General features: G+C 46.1%; 1 protein-coding gene across 5 annotated transcripts in view; it reads left to right on the forward strand.

The window, feature by feature from the left end:
- The window catches only part of LOC138511179 (uncharacterized), a 243,173-nt gene that overhangs the window by 177,543 nt on the left and 49,946 nt on the right, over window positions 1–15,684 (forward strand). For 3 of the 5 annotated variants that reach the window (XM_069626687.1, XM_069626689.1, XM_069626685.1), the window contains 2 exons: window positions 2,890–2,952; window positions 15,546–15,623. The exons of 1 other annotated variant lie outside the window; for it this stretch is intronic. In XM_069626687.1, coding sequence (XP_069482788.1) covers window positions 2,890–2,952; window positions 15,546–15,623 — 141 coding nt within the window. The remainder of the gene's footprint in view (window positions 1–2,889; window positions 2,953–15,545; window positions 15,624–15,684) is intronic. One more of the 5 variants, XM_069626686.1, reaches the window with a different exon arrangement.

The following is a 15,684-nucleotide window of genomic DNA, read 5'->3' on the forward strand; positions in this document are numbered from 1 at the left end:
GCACCAGGAACCAGTCACGATGATACTTTTGGCCCCCATGTGGGCCCGCCAACCCTGGTTCGCTCATCTGATGGAGATGTCCCTAGCTCCTCCAGTCAGACTGCCTTGCCCGTACAACATGTTGCAAAACAGAGGGGAGATGCTTCACCCATGCCCACAGACATTGAAGTTAGCGGCCTGGCTCCAGAGGTCAGAGTTTGGACACCTGCAACTCCCTTAGAGATGTATGGACATTCTCAGGGAAGCAAGAAAGCCGAACACCAGATATGGCTATTCCAGTAAATGGAAACTGTTTGTCATCTGGTGCAACTCCAAAGAGCATTAACCCGATAACTGCTCTCTAACACACATTGTGTTATACCAAACTCATTTACTTGACTCAGGCCTGGTCTTCAACTCCATAAAGGTGCACCTAGCTGCACTTTCAGCTTACACTACATCACAACAGAAAGTGTCTTGGTGGAAGATACCAGTTATTAAAGCTTTCATGGAGGGAGTGAAAAGAATTCACCCTCCCATTTCTAACCCAGCTCCCGGATGGGACCTAAACGTGGTGTTGACTAGGCTTATGGGAGCTCCTTTCGAGCCCATGCACAAGGCAAGTCTTAAAGGCCTCACCCTTAAAACTGCTTTTTTTAATAGCTTTTATCGCCATCAGGAGGGTAAGTGAACTACAAGCGCTCTCGATCCTAGATCCCTTTGTAACAGTTAACAAAGACAAGCTGGTTCTGCACACTCACCCTAGATTTGGACCTAAATTCATTTCAAAGTTCCATGTGAACAAGTCAATAGAACTATCAACGTTCTTTCAAAATCCTTAAAGCCTGGGAGAAATAACCCTGCACACACTGGATGTATGCAGAGCTGTCATGTTCTACATGGAAAGAACTCGACCACTTAGAAAGACTAATCAGTTTTTCGTTTTGGTGGCGGCAGGCAGAGAAGGAGACGCAGTTTCCAAATCCACTATCTCTAGATGGATTGTCAAATGCATTACACTCTGCTACACTCTTGCTAAGAGAGAGCTGCCCTTCAAGCTTAGAGCACATTCCACTCGAGGCACTGGGGCGTCCATAGCATTCATTGCAAATGTTCCCCTTGAGTCCATTTTCCAAAGCGGCAACCTGGAGTTCTGTATACACCTTTACAAAAGACTATTGCCTAGGTCTGATTCTTAGGTGGGACAGGCAGTACTAAGACATCTTTTCACTACTGTTCCTACTCACAACCCACCTCCAACTCCAGGTACTGCTCGCTAGTCTATGCACAGCATCTGAGCATATTAACAAACATCAGAAGACATGCACTACTAGCCGTAAAAGCATTTCTGATGGTTGTATCTGCGCTTATTCACATGCACCCACCCTTCCTCCCCGCTCGGATGGAAGGAACATAGACTTCTTACCACTTTCTCTCTCTTTTCTGTACTCACTCTCAATGGTCATAAGGCTCCCTCTTGGCAGAGAAAATGCAATCGGGGGGGGGACCTTGACGCGTGAGTGATCTTGGGTACAGTACACGTCACATAGGGATAGTATTACAGGCACGCCCATGTCGATGCCCCCTTTCGATTCTCGAAAGACGAGATGCAATACTCCGCTGTTACCACTGGATGTCGGACATATGCTCAGCATGTGATTCTAAGCAGATAAAACCATCGGAAATGCTTTTACTGTAAGTAATGCATGTCTTGTCTGCTTCCCCTGTTCGTCCCTCCTCTACTTCTCCCATAATTTCACTTGCATGATCCGAATACCTCAAGACCTAGTAGGAGTGTTAGTCTGTTTTTTTTTTTTTGTTTTTTTTTCTCCCTTCTACCCCTTCCTTGTCTTGATGCGATTTGAAACATTGTTTTGCTGTATAGGCACATTACAAATAACCAATCAGATCCTTCTGTATCTCGCATGTGGCACTCTAGCTTGCTCAGACAACCCCCTTAGAATTCTATAGCCCCTCTGAATGTTCTATCAACAACAGAATATTTGTTGAAATACCAAAGTCCCATTACAACTAGGAAATACATGCTCCTAACTAGGGTGGAGGTCTGTAGTGTAATGTGTTGCTGGTAGGGTGTGGTTAATGGGAAGCCTCAGTGAGTGGTGGGGGAGCAAGGAAAACGTGTAAAATATCAAACGATTAGCCTGAAGAATGGACAGCATTGGTGGTGTATGCTTTCTAGCCATATGCAAAGCAAGTTCGGCTACAAGCGATCCCTAGAACATGTAGCCTTTGTCACAGAGCATCTCTCCACTTTGTGTTATTAATCTACTCGAGCCCATTAGCTTTTCAAAATTGTAACTAGTGTATTGTTGTAATGTGCCTTGCACCTTTGTTTCCTGTGTGTGCGGAGGGAGATATGTCGTAATGCGCCTCATAGAAGGTTATGAATGTTCGTGTTTGGGGAGCCTGCATGCATGCATCGAATGCTCTTTGAATGTTAGTGGGAGTGCTGGGTGACAGCTGGAGAGTGAGCTGGTTGGGGTGTGGCTGGACTGGTATGTCCCAATGTACTTAACTGATGTAACTAAGTGAGTACTTTCACCGACAACAAACATGCTTGGCTTGGATCCAGCCTGTAGGGTCATCACGACACACAAGGTTACTTAAAGCACCTTTAGTAGAGACTCTCATGTTATGTTGGGATTTATAATGCGCATTGCAGCCATTTGCACGGTCCTTGGGTTCTCTGGTGGAGCTGAAGGATCAGGGCTGTGATATGTGACTGAGCATAGGCTCATTTGTGTCCAGAGGGGAGCCCTGCATAATTCTTTGCAGTTTACAAGTTGTTTTCATCAATGTACTGGAAGAAACGCTTGTTGAGGTTTATTTTTTTAAACTTCCCCAGAAGCGTTCATCTTATCTAGACTGTGCTTTGTTTTTTCTTCACAGAGCTGTCACCAGTGCGAAAAGTGGAAAGTACTGTGGGCGAGCACAGATCCCCCGAGACACCAGGTGATGCATTGCTAGACGTGGCCCTGTTGCCCATTACATGAAAGCTGCTAAAGGCAGTGGAATTCCATAGGAATACATTGGCCTTTGCTCAAAATGAACATGTCCTGTTAGCAGGAAACCTTTGTATTCACATGCGAGGTGCAAAGGCAGGCAGACACCATTCCCAAAATCTCCCCAAGTGGTAAAACAAGCAGAAACCTTTATGGACCAGTGTGAACCCTCGTTATACCACTATGGGAGGAGGCGAGGGCATGGTAAAGATTCCCCCCTATAATTTCCATGAGTGGAATGTTTTCTATGAATATTGCAAGGTGCAGCCTACAGTGCCACAGCCATGAATGGGGACTCTGAATCTGTGGTACACTTTTCCTTTGATGTGATCTATTTGCAAGTTGGCAGCAACAATGCGGCTGCAAAGCTGCCATGTTAAGGATGCTAGATGGGGATATGGTGCGTTTTCCAACACTCCAGCAGTGTATTTGTTGGATTCTGATGAGGGCATTTTATTGTCTGCTTGGAGGCACTTCTACAGCAAGTAAACTACTGTTTCAAAGCATCCACAGGGCAAGGGTGGATAAGGGAGTGAAATACATTACATAACACAATTAATAAAAGCAATGGAGGGAAAAGGAGGAAGGACGAACCTACTATGCCTTGTGAGTATTCAGAATGTGCAAGTGCAGCAAGGAAAAGACCTGGGGGTAGGGGCTCATGGGTGAGCCACAGATGAAGTGCTTGGTTGTTGAGTGCTACATGGCCAATGCCATCATGTAGGTCTTAAAGGAATTTGTTAAGATGAATAAGCACTCTTAGGGTGGAGGTCAACCTCCTATCCAAACCCTGAACATTTAGAATTGACCAGTGTGGCCAAAATATGGGTTATTTATTCAAGACAAGTTTTGCTGCTTGGTTTCCATTCAGTTCACTTGGTCCCACACAACTTCTGTGTTGATAAAAATACATGAGCGTATTGCCTATTTCCACTGTAAAGATTATCTAAACCCTGCCATGGGCAGATCATACTAGACGAGCTTCTGAACTTGTCAACTTCCCCCTGACCCTCAAGACCAGGCAAATACTCCTGCTTCTCAAACTAGCACTAGATGCTGACAATCTCGGCAACTAACAACCCATCACCCGTCTTCCCATTTCAATGGATTGTGTCCTCCCACGTATTCCTCGTCTTTTGATATCTCCACTATCCAACTTCAGCTGCTTCGGGTTATTTCTCTTCAGCAGATGGTCCTGTGCATCGATGCAAGGTCCCTTGAGGGCCTCTGCCACGAGGATCATGTCATCGAAAGGTGTATATATAGCACGCGCAGCGCCTGTTTGCGTCGGTCCATTTTTCCATGTAAGCTTTCACTTCATGAACTACTGCGCGATTCAGATATTTCTTCGAGCACTATCAAAATATTTCTTCGGCTCTGACAACCCTGAAGACCGGGTTTGCCAAGATGCTCGCTGACAGACCCACATTGAGTATGCTTGTGGGGTCTCGGTGTGGAGCACAAGACCTTGGCCTGTCAGAAGTGTCAATGACCGGAAAAGCTCTGAAGGAGCATAAAGGGAAATTGGCAGTAGGTAGACTGCCAATAAAATCCCTTTCGTCTACCCTGTTGAATAAACTGTCTTCCGACGTAGCGAGAGACGTCTTTACTCGACAGAAGACTGAAGGTTCCAAGTCACGGAGTGTCTCCCACCACTCGTTGAGGAAATCGGAGAAAAGGCCTCGTAAATCATCTACTTTGTCATCGTCATCCAACTCCTCCCCAGTGAGGACTATATCTTGCCCCACTAAGGCCTCTATTCCGGCTGAATGGCTATCATTCAGGCAGGAAATGCTCCATTTTCGAGAACTAGAAACCCTTGAAGCAAGTAGGCCAATCTCCTACCTTGCCTTCTGTAGCTGCTAAGGAAAGGGCTTGAGGCTAATCCTGCGTGCCCTCGAGCCCGGGACCCATCGACAGCCGTCCAGGTCTGAACACGAGAAGTCATCGAGGAATTCTTCAAGCCATCAAAGTTCGTCACGGACCAAGGACAAGTCAAAGTCATTGGTGCCATTGACGTCTAAAACGTCTTCATCAAGGACATCGACTCAATCCGCATCTGGCTCGAAACCTTCGACATTTAACACAAAAAGACCAGGAGGGGTCTCGTACCTGAGTGTACCCTTTTATATTCGCACATGAGGACTCAGGTTGGTCGATTCTGTAGGGGGTATTTTTATCATATATTTTATTTTGTGTTGAATCCGGGTTTGCCCTCTTATGAGGTACTTAGAATTCCTTTAAAACTGCTTCATAGATGAAATAAGATTTTTATTAAGTTTCTCTATCCACAGGACATAAAAATAAGATACATCTAACTGTATTTCTACTAGATGTTCATATTCATTTTTCTTAATGTATAGAATCCAATTCTTTCAAGGTTTTTTAAAAAAAAAATTCGAAACTCCCAAGTTTTTTCATTCTGGTTTTTTTCGTTTATAGTTCCAGACTCCAGTTAGACGTTTTTTGGGAGACTTCCCATCTTATTAAGAGGGAATCATAAAACCAGGTAACCCAGCAAGTTTCAAACAGGTAGTCTACTTGTCTGGTTTATTGCTGGAAAAGGGCAGCAGGAACGCCTACCGGTTTCAGTGGCATTATCGAGATGGAAGCCACATTCATCAGGGCTGGGCAGACACTCAAGAATTGAGGTGTCAAATGGTTGGATAACAGGAAATACCACCTGCAGATGTAGGGGGAGGGGAGGGAGGGAGGACGAAAGATAGAAAAGTGGAGAGCACCATTATAATTGATTATCGATATCAAATTGAGATGTTACAGAGGTGCTTTGATATTCATTGGGCACTTACCTAGTTATAGGGGTTTCCACATATATCCGTGTTGGTTGGGGAGGTAAAGTTATGAACTTCCCAAAGAGTGGGGCATGAGAGAATGATCATGCTCCGGAGTCTGAAAAAGAGGTAGTGTTTTAGGTCTTCAGTCAGAGGGGGCGAACAACGTAAAATCGTTTTCTGAAAGGTTAAAAATAGGAAGTGCTCAATTGTATGCGGGGTGACCCATGGTAAGTTTTTCTCCAAAAGTGTGCCCAAGGGCGGAACCGCATGTGATATTAATCTCCGGGGAATGCGCTTGCAATGTTCCCACGTTGTATTACTATGACTTGAAACGCTAAGAGCATGCTTGGAATAGGACAACGTGAACGAGCGTTGTTGTTTTTTAAAAAAAAGGCCTAATATGGCTATTTAGATGTAACGGTGACTAGGTATCTGCATGCAAAATGCCAGACAGTTGTGAAGGAGCTTGTTACGAAGAACAGCCAATGCGTGAATCCGCCTGGCACATCCAGATAGCGCTTACCTTCCATACTATTGTCAGAGTCCCAGGGAGCCGGCTTCTAAATGCTGCCGACCGATAGCTGTACGTCGGAAAGCGTACCGTCATGATTGATGATGTAGTTCATGGTGCGTCGTCAGGAGAGGCAGACATAGAAGACGGACTAGTGTATGATCCGCGCCATCTTGCATGAGTAATACTAAAGTGTAATAGTGTGACACGGTAAAGATTGCTGATACCGTCTGCTTCTGCCGGAAGGTGCACCGGGAATATTGCATTTAAAAAAAGCCCTGGTGGTGTGACCTCGCACAATTATGATGATCCAAACAAGTAAGAATCAGAGATTGGAAATCACAAGATGTGGCCACAGCTGTCAATGGTACAGTCGTATAGTCAAAAGGGGCTCGAGTGTTGCGGGCAGATAGAAGGTAGTCCACCCTTTGATGATAGAATAGATGGACTGCTGGCTACCGTGTTAAAATAGGACCTGGCATCTGATTGTAAAGGGCATACGGATCGGGCATGTAAGTAGCTAGGGAGAGGGGGAGTATTTTTGGAGTGTAACCAAGGGTTCATCTCTGTTGGGACCCTAACGGATAAAGAGACATAACTCGTTCCCTGGCTGCGCTAATGAATTTTCCACATATTTTACACTGGTATAAAACACAGGAAAGTTATTTTTTCAAAACACAAACACATTTATTGGTACAACATCGTGTGCAAATGATCATAGTGTAGAGATGGAATGGATCAAAAACAATGGATCAAAAACAATGATAGTACCCATCATACGGTTGCCAGGGTCTGCCAGCTGGTAGGTTCGTTCAGGCCTATCTTGTCTGTTCTCAAACGGAAGATCCACAGTTTCTCTCTTTTAAAGAGTAGATCATGGATGTTGGCCCCTCGTAATTGAAACCTTCGACGCCTTTGCCAGTAATTGAGAAAACCTTCACTTCTTTGCCTAGGAAGGATTTCTTTAAGTCACTCACTTCTATTTGAGGACAATGAACCATCTGATGACAATGATGCATCCTTCGCCCAGTCGACGTCTGTTTTTTCGTGTTTCAAAAGCAAATCTTGTAATACTTTGGCTTCCACTAGATATCGGACTATGCAGAGCATGTGAATCTAAGCAGCTACAAGCACCAGAAATATGATTACCGTGAGTAATGTATCCCTTACTGGACCTGCATGAAAATGTACAGACGCCCAGTGCAGTGGATGCTTCACCAGAGTTGGATTTTGGTAAGCCAGAATGAGATGAGCCTGCAGATGCCTCTTACAGGCAATTAATGATTAAGGTAGTTGATTATCTGGGACGGAGCAGGCCTCCCCTCCCATTCGAACAGGATGACCTCACGGATATCCTGGACAAAGGTCCACAGAGGGATCCTATCCTACCCTTTCATGACTCTCTACTAAAGAGAGTAAGTGCTAATTGGGAAGCAACGGAATCTAGTCCTGCAGTCAATACAAATTTGACTAATATCGGCCGTCCAGTAGTGACTTCAGCTACTTGTCAAAACATCGTAGCGCAGAAAGTATGGTGGTGCAAGCAGCTGCCGCTACCTCCAAGCAAGCTGCCTATCCAATCATCCGACCAGATCCGGATGATAAATGTATAGACTCATGTTCAAGCAAATTGTTTTCTGCTGGGAGCATGGCTCTCAAATCAGCCAACTCTACATGTGCCCTTTGCGAAATTCACTTACTCTGTGGGACTGTATATTCATGGCGGTTGAACATATTCACGAAGGGGAGGAACTAGACGGTTTCTTGGCCATTGTAAAAGATGGCAAAGAGGCCATGTGTGAGTCTCTAAAGTCTGGTTTGGATTCTGCTGACCGTATCAACAGAGCCATGGCAGCAAGCACTGTGATATGCAGGTTTGCGTGGTTAAGTAAGTCTGCATTTGCACTGGACGTGCAGTCGAGAATCCTTAATATGCCTTTTGACAGATCTCATCTTTTTGGCATCAAGGCTGACTAAAGCCTTGAGAAGCTGCAGACCTAGAAGGCGGCAGCTAAGTCACTAGGAGCCACTATTCGGCAGCCTCTGGCCCTTTCACTCCAGTGGAAAGTCTTGGAGGGGTAGATACTTTGGCTGCTACTCCTCAGTTAGAAGAACGAGAGCAATGGCTGGTCAAAGAAGCCAAAGAAGATTCCCTCGTGCTGGACGAGGGAGAGGTGTAAAGCCCGACCAAGAAGCGGCATCTTTGCCATCAGCCACTGCTTCAGCCTCCTCAAAACCTCTGAGATCTTGGCTCACCACACCCCAGTTTGAGGCAGATTGTCTCAGCGTCTGAAAGAATGGCGGGGTATTACTTCAGATGCTTGGACATTACAAACCATAACCCAAGGTTACTGCCGCCCCTTCAGTCGGGAGTCCTTAGAATCATCCACCGGGGAGCCATTCGTTAAAGGTTCCCGGAACATTCCTTGTGCAGGAAATGTTGACCCTGCTAGATGAAGGTGCTATGGACCCAGTACCTGTAACGGAGAGTAGCCAAGGATGCTATTCTCCATATTTCCTGATTTTTTTTTTTAAAAAAATTATTTATTTATTCCCCCCCCCCCCCCCCCCCCCCCCCCCCCCCCCAACCCCCAAATAAGGACTAAGTACTGAGACCCATCTTGGACTTGAGATACTTGAACACGTTCCTCAGGAAGGACAAGTTCAAGGTGGTCGTACTTTCTCAGATCCTACAGGCCCTCCAGCTCCAGGATTGGATGATGCTTATTTTTATGTGCCAATCATTCTCAAGCACAGAAAGTACCTAGGTTCACCGTTGGGGGTTCTCTTATCAGTTTCGAGTTCTGCCGTTCGGGCTGACATCCGCCTCAAGGGTTTTTCACCAAACTGATGGCGGTTGTGGCAGCATGTCTCGGGAGGGAGAGGGGGTTCACGTCTACCCCTACCTGGATGATTGGCAGAAGTCCTGGATCATCTCAGCGTGACCTGCCCCTCTCTCCACAGATTGGGCTTCTCCCGCAATTACAAGAAGTCCTACATAATACCATTTCAAAAGCTCAATCGGGACGGTACTGGATACATCCTTGGTGAAAGACCTCACCATCAGAGATGAGGGCTGAAGACATTCTGAATATGGTCACCAAATTTCAGAGTGCCAAGCATCTCCCGGCCGTCGACTTCTTGAGGTTGCTCGGCCTCATGGCATCCTGCATTTTCCTCGTGCCATAAGCTCGCCTGAGAATGAGATCCCTTCAATGGTCTCAATTCTCAGGCAGCATGTCAGACCTACTTCAGGTTCTAAGCAGGGTCGCACAGGATCTCCTGTAGTGGGCCTGTGAGGACAATATTCTGAAGGGAGAACCTTTTTGGCAACCATGGAACGATCCGACAATCCGCAGTTGTTGGTCTCCATCAGAGTCCAAACTACACCTCAATCTTTTGGAGCTGAGAGCAAACGGACTTGTTTGAAGGCTTTTTTGCCCTCTTTATGGGGAAGGAATGTCCTGATAATGACAGACAACATAGTCGCCATTACTACCTCAACAAGACAGGTGGTGTATGGCCACTACCACTGTGCAGACAGGTAATGCAGCTCTGGTTCTGGGCAATTCAAGAAGGAATTTCCCTATCAGCAGCTCACCTAGCTGGAGAAAACACAACAGCAGACGCTCTGAGCAGGCAGAGCAGTCTCCCACGAGTGGGAAATAGCTTAGAAGTCCTCCTAGAGATTTTCACCCTTTGGGGAACCCCTCAAGTGGATCTTTTCGCCACCAGTGCCAGCCAAAAGTGCAAACTGTTCTGCTCCAGGGAATTTCCCCCAAGAGGAGCTCTAGGGGACGCATTTGTAGTGGACTGGGAGTTTCCACTAAAGTACGCATTTCCTCCAGTCCCCGTCATTCCTCACATGATCAGGAGGTTGCGAACGTTCAGGAAATACATGCTCCTAATTGCCCCGGATTGGGCCAAGAGGGTGTGCTACACAGACCTTCTCACCTCCAATACGTCTTCCACAAAGAGAGTACCTTCTCTCACGAGAGGAGGGTCTGGTTCTCCATCCAGAGGTAAAGACACTCTGCCTTCAGACATTTTTTCTGAGAGGCTGATGTAGAAGTATTGGGACCTCCCAAACGACATAAGGGAGATTTTGCTTTCGTCCAGAAGGCCAGCAACAAAGTCTTTGTACCGCTGCCGTTGGAACAAATGCTCTAGCTGGTGCAGGGATCAGAATGTGCTATGCAAAACACTTGAGGCGTTATCTTTTCTGCTGTACTTGATCAATCTGTGGCCCCAGGTTCGGACCATCGAAGGTTATTTGGTGGCACATTCCATCTTCAAGCGCTCGTCTGAGGAAACGTCATATTTTAAGATATCTTTGGTGATACCATTTTTAAAGGGACTCACTAATGTGTTCCCTCATCTCCTTTTCAGGTTCCGGTTTGGGACCTTAATCTTGTTTTGTAGTTTCTCATGTGTGCACCATTTGAACTGCTACACTCATGTCCCTTTAGACTAACATTCAAAACCATCTTATTGGTAGCGCTAACATCAACCCGTAGAGTGAGTGAGTTGCAGACACTATCTTCTAAACAACCTTTTACGGTCTTTCACAAGGACAAGGTCATCCTTGGGGTCAAACCTTCATTCCGACCTAAAGTCATTTGAGATTTTAATTTGGGACAAAATATAGTATTATCGACTTTCTACCCTCCACCTCATCCTGGGAAGGAAGAGGGGAGGCTCCACACTCGACCCACAAAGGGCTCGGAGTTTCTACATTTCAAGGATATCAAAGTTTTGTCTGGATGACCAACTGTTTATATGATATTGTCATAGGTTGGGGACAGACCTTGTCCAGAAGGATTATTTTAGCTGTTAGTGAATGCTATTTAGGGTGGCCGGGAATGATCCCCCCCCCCCCAGAAGGCTTGAGCCCATTCCACTAGGGGCATGGCTACGTATGCTCTGCAAAGGTGTTCCTATAAAAATCACTTGCGAGGCAGCCACTTGGCCTGCAATTGACACTTTTACAAAGCATTACTGCCTTGATTCCACCTTATGTCATGATGGAAGCTTTGAGAAAGCAGTCCCCAACTCTTGATTACAAAATTCTTACTCCCTCCTCAAACACTGCTTTGGTAGTCCATCAAAAGATGAGGAATATGTGGGAGGACACAATCCATTTGAGGAATAAGTTACTTACCCCATGTAACATTCCTTTGACTGGATGTACTGCCCACGTTATCCTCATCGATTCTACCAGCCTACCCTGCTGTACAATTTCCATGTTTTTGCAGCCAACTCTCCTTCAGAGTCCAGTATGCTCTAAACTGCATTAATGTGGATATTTCTACTTTAGAATGACATGAAAAAAACAGAACTGATGCCAACGGGTGCTGCGTGTGCTATATATGCCTTCGATGACATCCTCGAGACGGAGCTAGTCGACCGCATCGATGCACGGTGCCCTCTGCTGAAAATAATTTGCTGAAGCTGAATATTGGAGATGTCAAAAGATGAGGACTACGTGGGAGGAACATCCAGTAAAAAGAACATTACCACGCCTGGTAAGTAACTTCTCTTCTAGGTCATATCCTAGAGAAAGCGGCATCCATGCAACTCTTCCAAGACTTCAAAGCTAACAACCCCATTCAGTCCTACCAATCTGGCTTCAGATGCAGCACAGAAACGGCTACCATCAAGGTGATCCATGATGCCCTATCCTCTAACGGCCATCTTTGCCTCCTGGTTCTCATTGACCTATCAGCAGCATTAGTTACTAGACACTCACCGACATTCTACATAGCTGCATGGGGATCAGCAAGATCGTCCTTATCCGCTTCAAATCCGACTTTGCAAACTGCCACCATTTTGTACAATGGATTCCTCAAGATAATCAACTCTATCCATCACCTGTGGAGTCCTGCAAGGTCCATCCTCTCCATTGTGATCTTTAATCTTTACGTGGAAACACTGGACACCTTCCTCGCGCCACACAACACCCACATCCAGTAATATACAGTTCACCTCCAAGATATCCTCCATCAAGCACACTTGCAGTCCCATCCATCAAACACATCTGCAGTCCCAAGGCTTGCCTCACATTGATCCAGTCCTGGATTTCCAGTGCTTACCTCCAAGCTCACCCTCTCCAAGACTGATTCCTACTGCTGATCAACAACACCAAACACCCGGACATCCTTATCTGGCTCTTTGCTATGAACCACAAGGGCTTCACTCAATCATAGCTGAGCACCTGCGCCAAGTCCGTTTGCTTTGACATCAACGGACACCTCTCCTTCAAACACATCGCATGGAAGATGCAAACGGCTTGATGCCAACCTTTTCTCCTGTGGAAAACTAAGCCTGTCATCCCAGAAAACAACTTAAGGTCTGCTGTCCAAGTCTTGGTCCTCACCTGGATGGTGGCAATACCATTTTGGAAGGGCTTTGGTGACTATTCCCATAAGGCTTTTTTTTGGCCAAAGGGGCTGTGTACCTGCATGAAAAATGTCTGTCTACCGACGCGGTCACTCCACCCCCAGGTTGCGTGCTTTCTCCCTTTACCTCATTATCAGTTGAGGGTCGCTGGCCGCTTTTTTTTTCTTGTTGTTGGCCTCCAAACTTATGAACTCTATTCCACTTACTTGTCGAGCCACTAAGGACCAGCTGGCCTTCCGCCATGCTCTCAAAACCTACCTATTCTAGACTTCTTCCCTTCCTCCTGTTGTATTCTCTAGTCCCAAGATGCCTCCGGTTTACGCGCACTTTACAAAAACAGATAACATAAGGCTGTCCTCCTAATGTCCTGACGCTACCTCACTGAGAGAAACGGCATCACATAGCCGGTCCGATAGCACAGCGAGCTAAGTGCTCGCCCCTGATATCTGTGTGCAGCCTGCTGTAGTAGGTTCGAATCCCGGCAGGGTCAACTCAGCCTTTCATCCTTCTGTGGTGAGTACCACTCTGGGATAATAATGCCTTCTGTTGTTTGAGCGCTCTGAGGCCTATTGGTGTGTATTGCGATGTTAGATGAGAATTGATGCAGCCACAATGTGTGAGACTACACAACACTTATCTGCTTGGTATTAGGTAACCTCCCTTTTGGTATAGGTCTGTACTACACAAGTTGGTAGTGAGACTGAGCAGCCAGGCCTATCTCAATGGGGCTGAATGTGAGCTGTACAGCTGTATCAATGACATCTGTAAATACAAGTAGCCAAGTAACACTTAGTCAAGGTTTCAGTTACAAATAGTTATCTATTTAACATCCATTTTTTAATGTGTTCTTTACAAAGGCAATTCATGTAACAATGTAAATGCACTTTAAAATGACTTTTCAGAATCTGAACAAGTTAGGGGATGATCTGTTGATATGCTTCTTACACAATTCCTAGGAGGTTTATTGGCAGCTACAGGCTCTTTTCGGTTCAGCTGCACTTCGCGTTTTCAGCGCTTAGCAAACAGCACTGTCGCATATCTTGGCTACCAGTTGGGCTTCCTTCATTCCTTGGGTCCTGCACTCTGGTGAGGGGCCTCTAGCTCTGGTCGTCCTGCTTCGGAGGGTCCTTGGGAGACTCCTGGAGTTTGTAGCCGGATTTCGGACGTTGCACTCGACTACGGATTACTCGACCCCTTTCAAGAAGTACAGCCAGTCCGGGAAGATGGTCCAGTGGAGTTCGCCTCAGGGTTAGTTGGTCCCACTAACCCAAGGGAAGAAGTCGTCCATTCCGGAGCTTCTGTCGAATTGAGAAGAGTTTCAGCAAAGCAGCAGGGCTTCACCAGGCAATTCAAAAGGTCCAGGTGGATGCAGCGGTTTCTTCGGGTCTTTCTCCCAGTGGTTGACTCTGCCTCCAGTCCCAAAACCCTTGCTTTTTAAGCAGGTTTCTCCCTTTCATGCACAGCCTAGGCTATCGCACAGCAGGGTGTCTGACCTGAAAGGGCAGCCAGCCAATCAGGACTGGTTCCATTCAGGCATTCCTAGAGACAAAGGACAGGGGAGTTTACGGAACCTCCCTCACATCCTGCCCTTCCAGACACACTGGAGCCAGAGACAGGCTTCAGGGTTGAAGCCTGGCAAAGGCACGACAAACAAAGGGCTCAAATCTGTTTCGACGCACAGAGTAAAACCCAAGAAAGACCTCCAAAACAGAAAATGACGGAAAAAAGACTGGGGCCATTTTGAGACAGTGGTCACCCATGGGTGCTGTACTGCAGCTGAGGCTTCAGCCTGTGGTAGAAACGCACAATGGTAGGTAAAATTAAACCACTGCCACCAGCCATTTGAGGTGGTGAGGGTAACATAAACATGAGCATATAGGATAAGGGGCTACTAGGTAACCCCCAGCACGCCGTATAAGATGGTGTGGACCTACAAAGAGAAAAGGTAAGTCAATTTCACTTTACTATTCTTGGGAACTTTAGTTACCCATGAAAAGGTGTTTAAACCTTATGAGAAATCTAAAGGATTTCTCTGGCACTGGACTGAAAGTGCTGTGTGTCACCATACAAAAAGTAGATGCCTGCGGAGTTTCAGACCCCAAAAAAGTGGAAACCCAATCCAAATCCGGTCAAAACACATGAGTGAGGAAAAGGACTCGCTCTCTCCAGCGTTAAAATAAAAAAAGTTCTAAAGTCCAGCAAAAGTGCTGGGGTTCTCCTAAGGTTGAAGGCAATTGGCACAGAAATGAGAATTAAGAAATGAGAATGCTCCCTAACACGCTATATAAGACATTTTTATTAGTACTGGAGGCCTACAATCCACCAGAAGTAAGGACATGTGCAGACTTGAACTCAGCAGTGCAGGAAAGCGAGAATCACAAGACTGGCCTTTTCTGTTTATGCCCCAAGATTCTGGATCCTTCTCCCAGTCAAACCGATTCTCTCCACTTCTTATATGTTTCAGGAAGGAGCTGAAGACCACCTTCAAGAATGTTCTCCTCTCTAACATCTGGGTCCACACACCCTCCACTCCCCACCAAACTTGAGACTTCCTCCCCTGGTTGCTAGTAGATCACTTGCTGCCAAATTTCCCTCTCTGTTAGCTCCCTGCTTGCATCGCTGGTTCCCTCACTGCACTTCTTCCCTCCCCCCACCCCCTCTTGTACCTATGATTTGTAAAGTACTCAGTTGCTTCCCGAATCTAAGTCAGCACTCCATAAATACCCTTATAACTTCACAACATCAGTATAAGGCACAGCGTTTTGTTGAAGTTAAAGTAAGACATTTTGTACTGAATCTGTTACTCATCACATGGAGTAACTGTCGTTTTATCACTAGGGCACGCTGCTTATCAAGATAATGCAGGTACACCTCCGCCACCGGCATTGCATCTGGTCAAGAGCGAGCCACTGACTTGTAAGTACACTAGAAGATTCTAGATTTGGAAAGTGATTAAACAATTGCTGTGCTTTAACAA

This window comes from Ambystoma mexicanum, chromosome 6p (genome assembly GCF_040938575.1).
Source record: "Ambystoma mexicanum isolate Mex_15411 chromosome 6p, UKY_AmexF1_1, whole genome shotgun sequence".
Classification (NCBI taxonomy): domain Eukaryota; kingdom Metazoa; phylum Chordata; class Amphibia; order Caudata; family Ambystomatidae; genus Ambystoma; species Ambystoma mexicanum.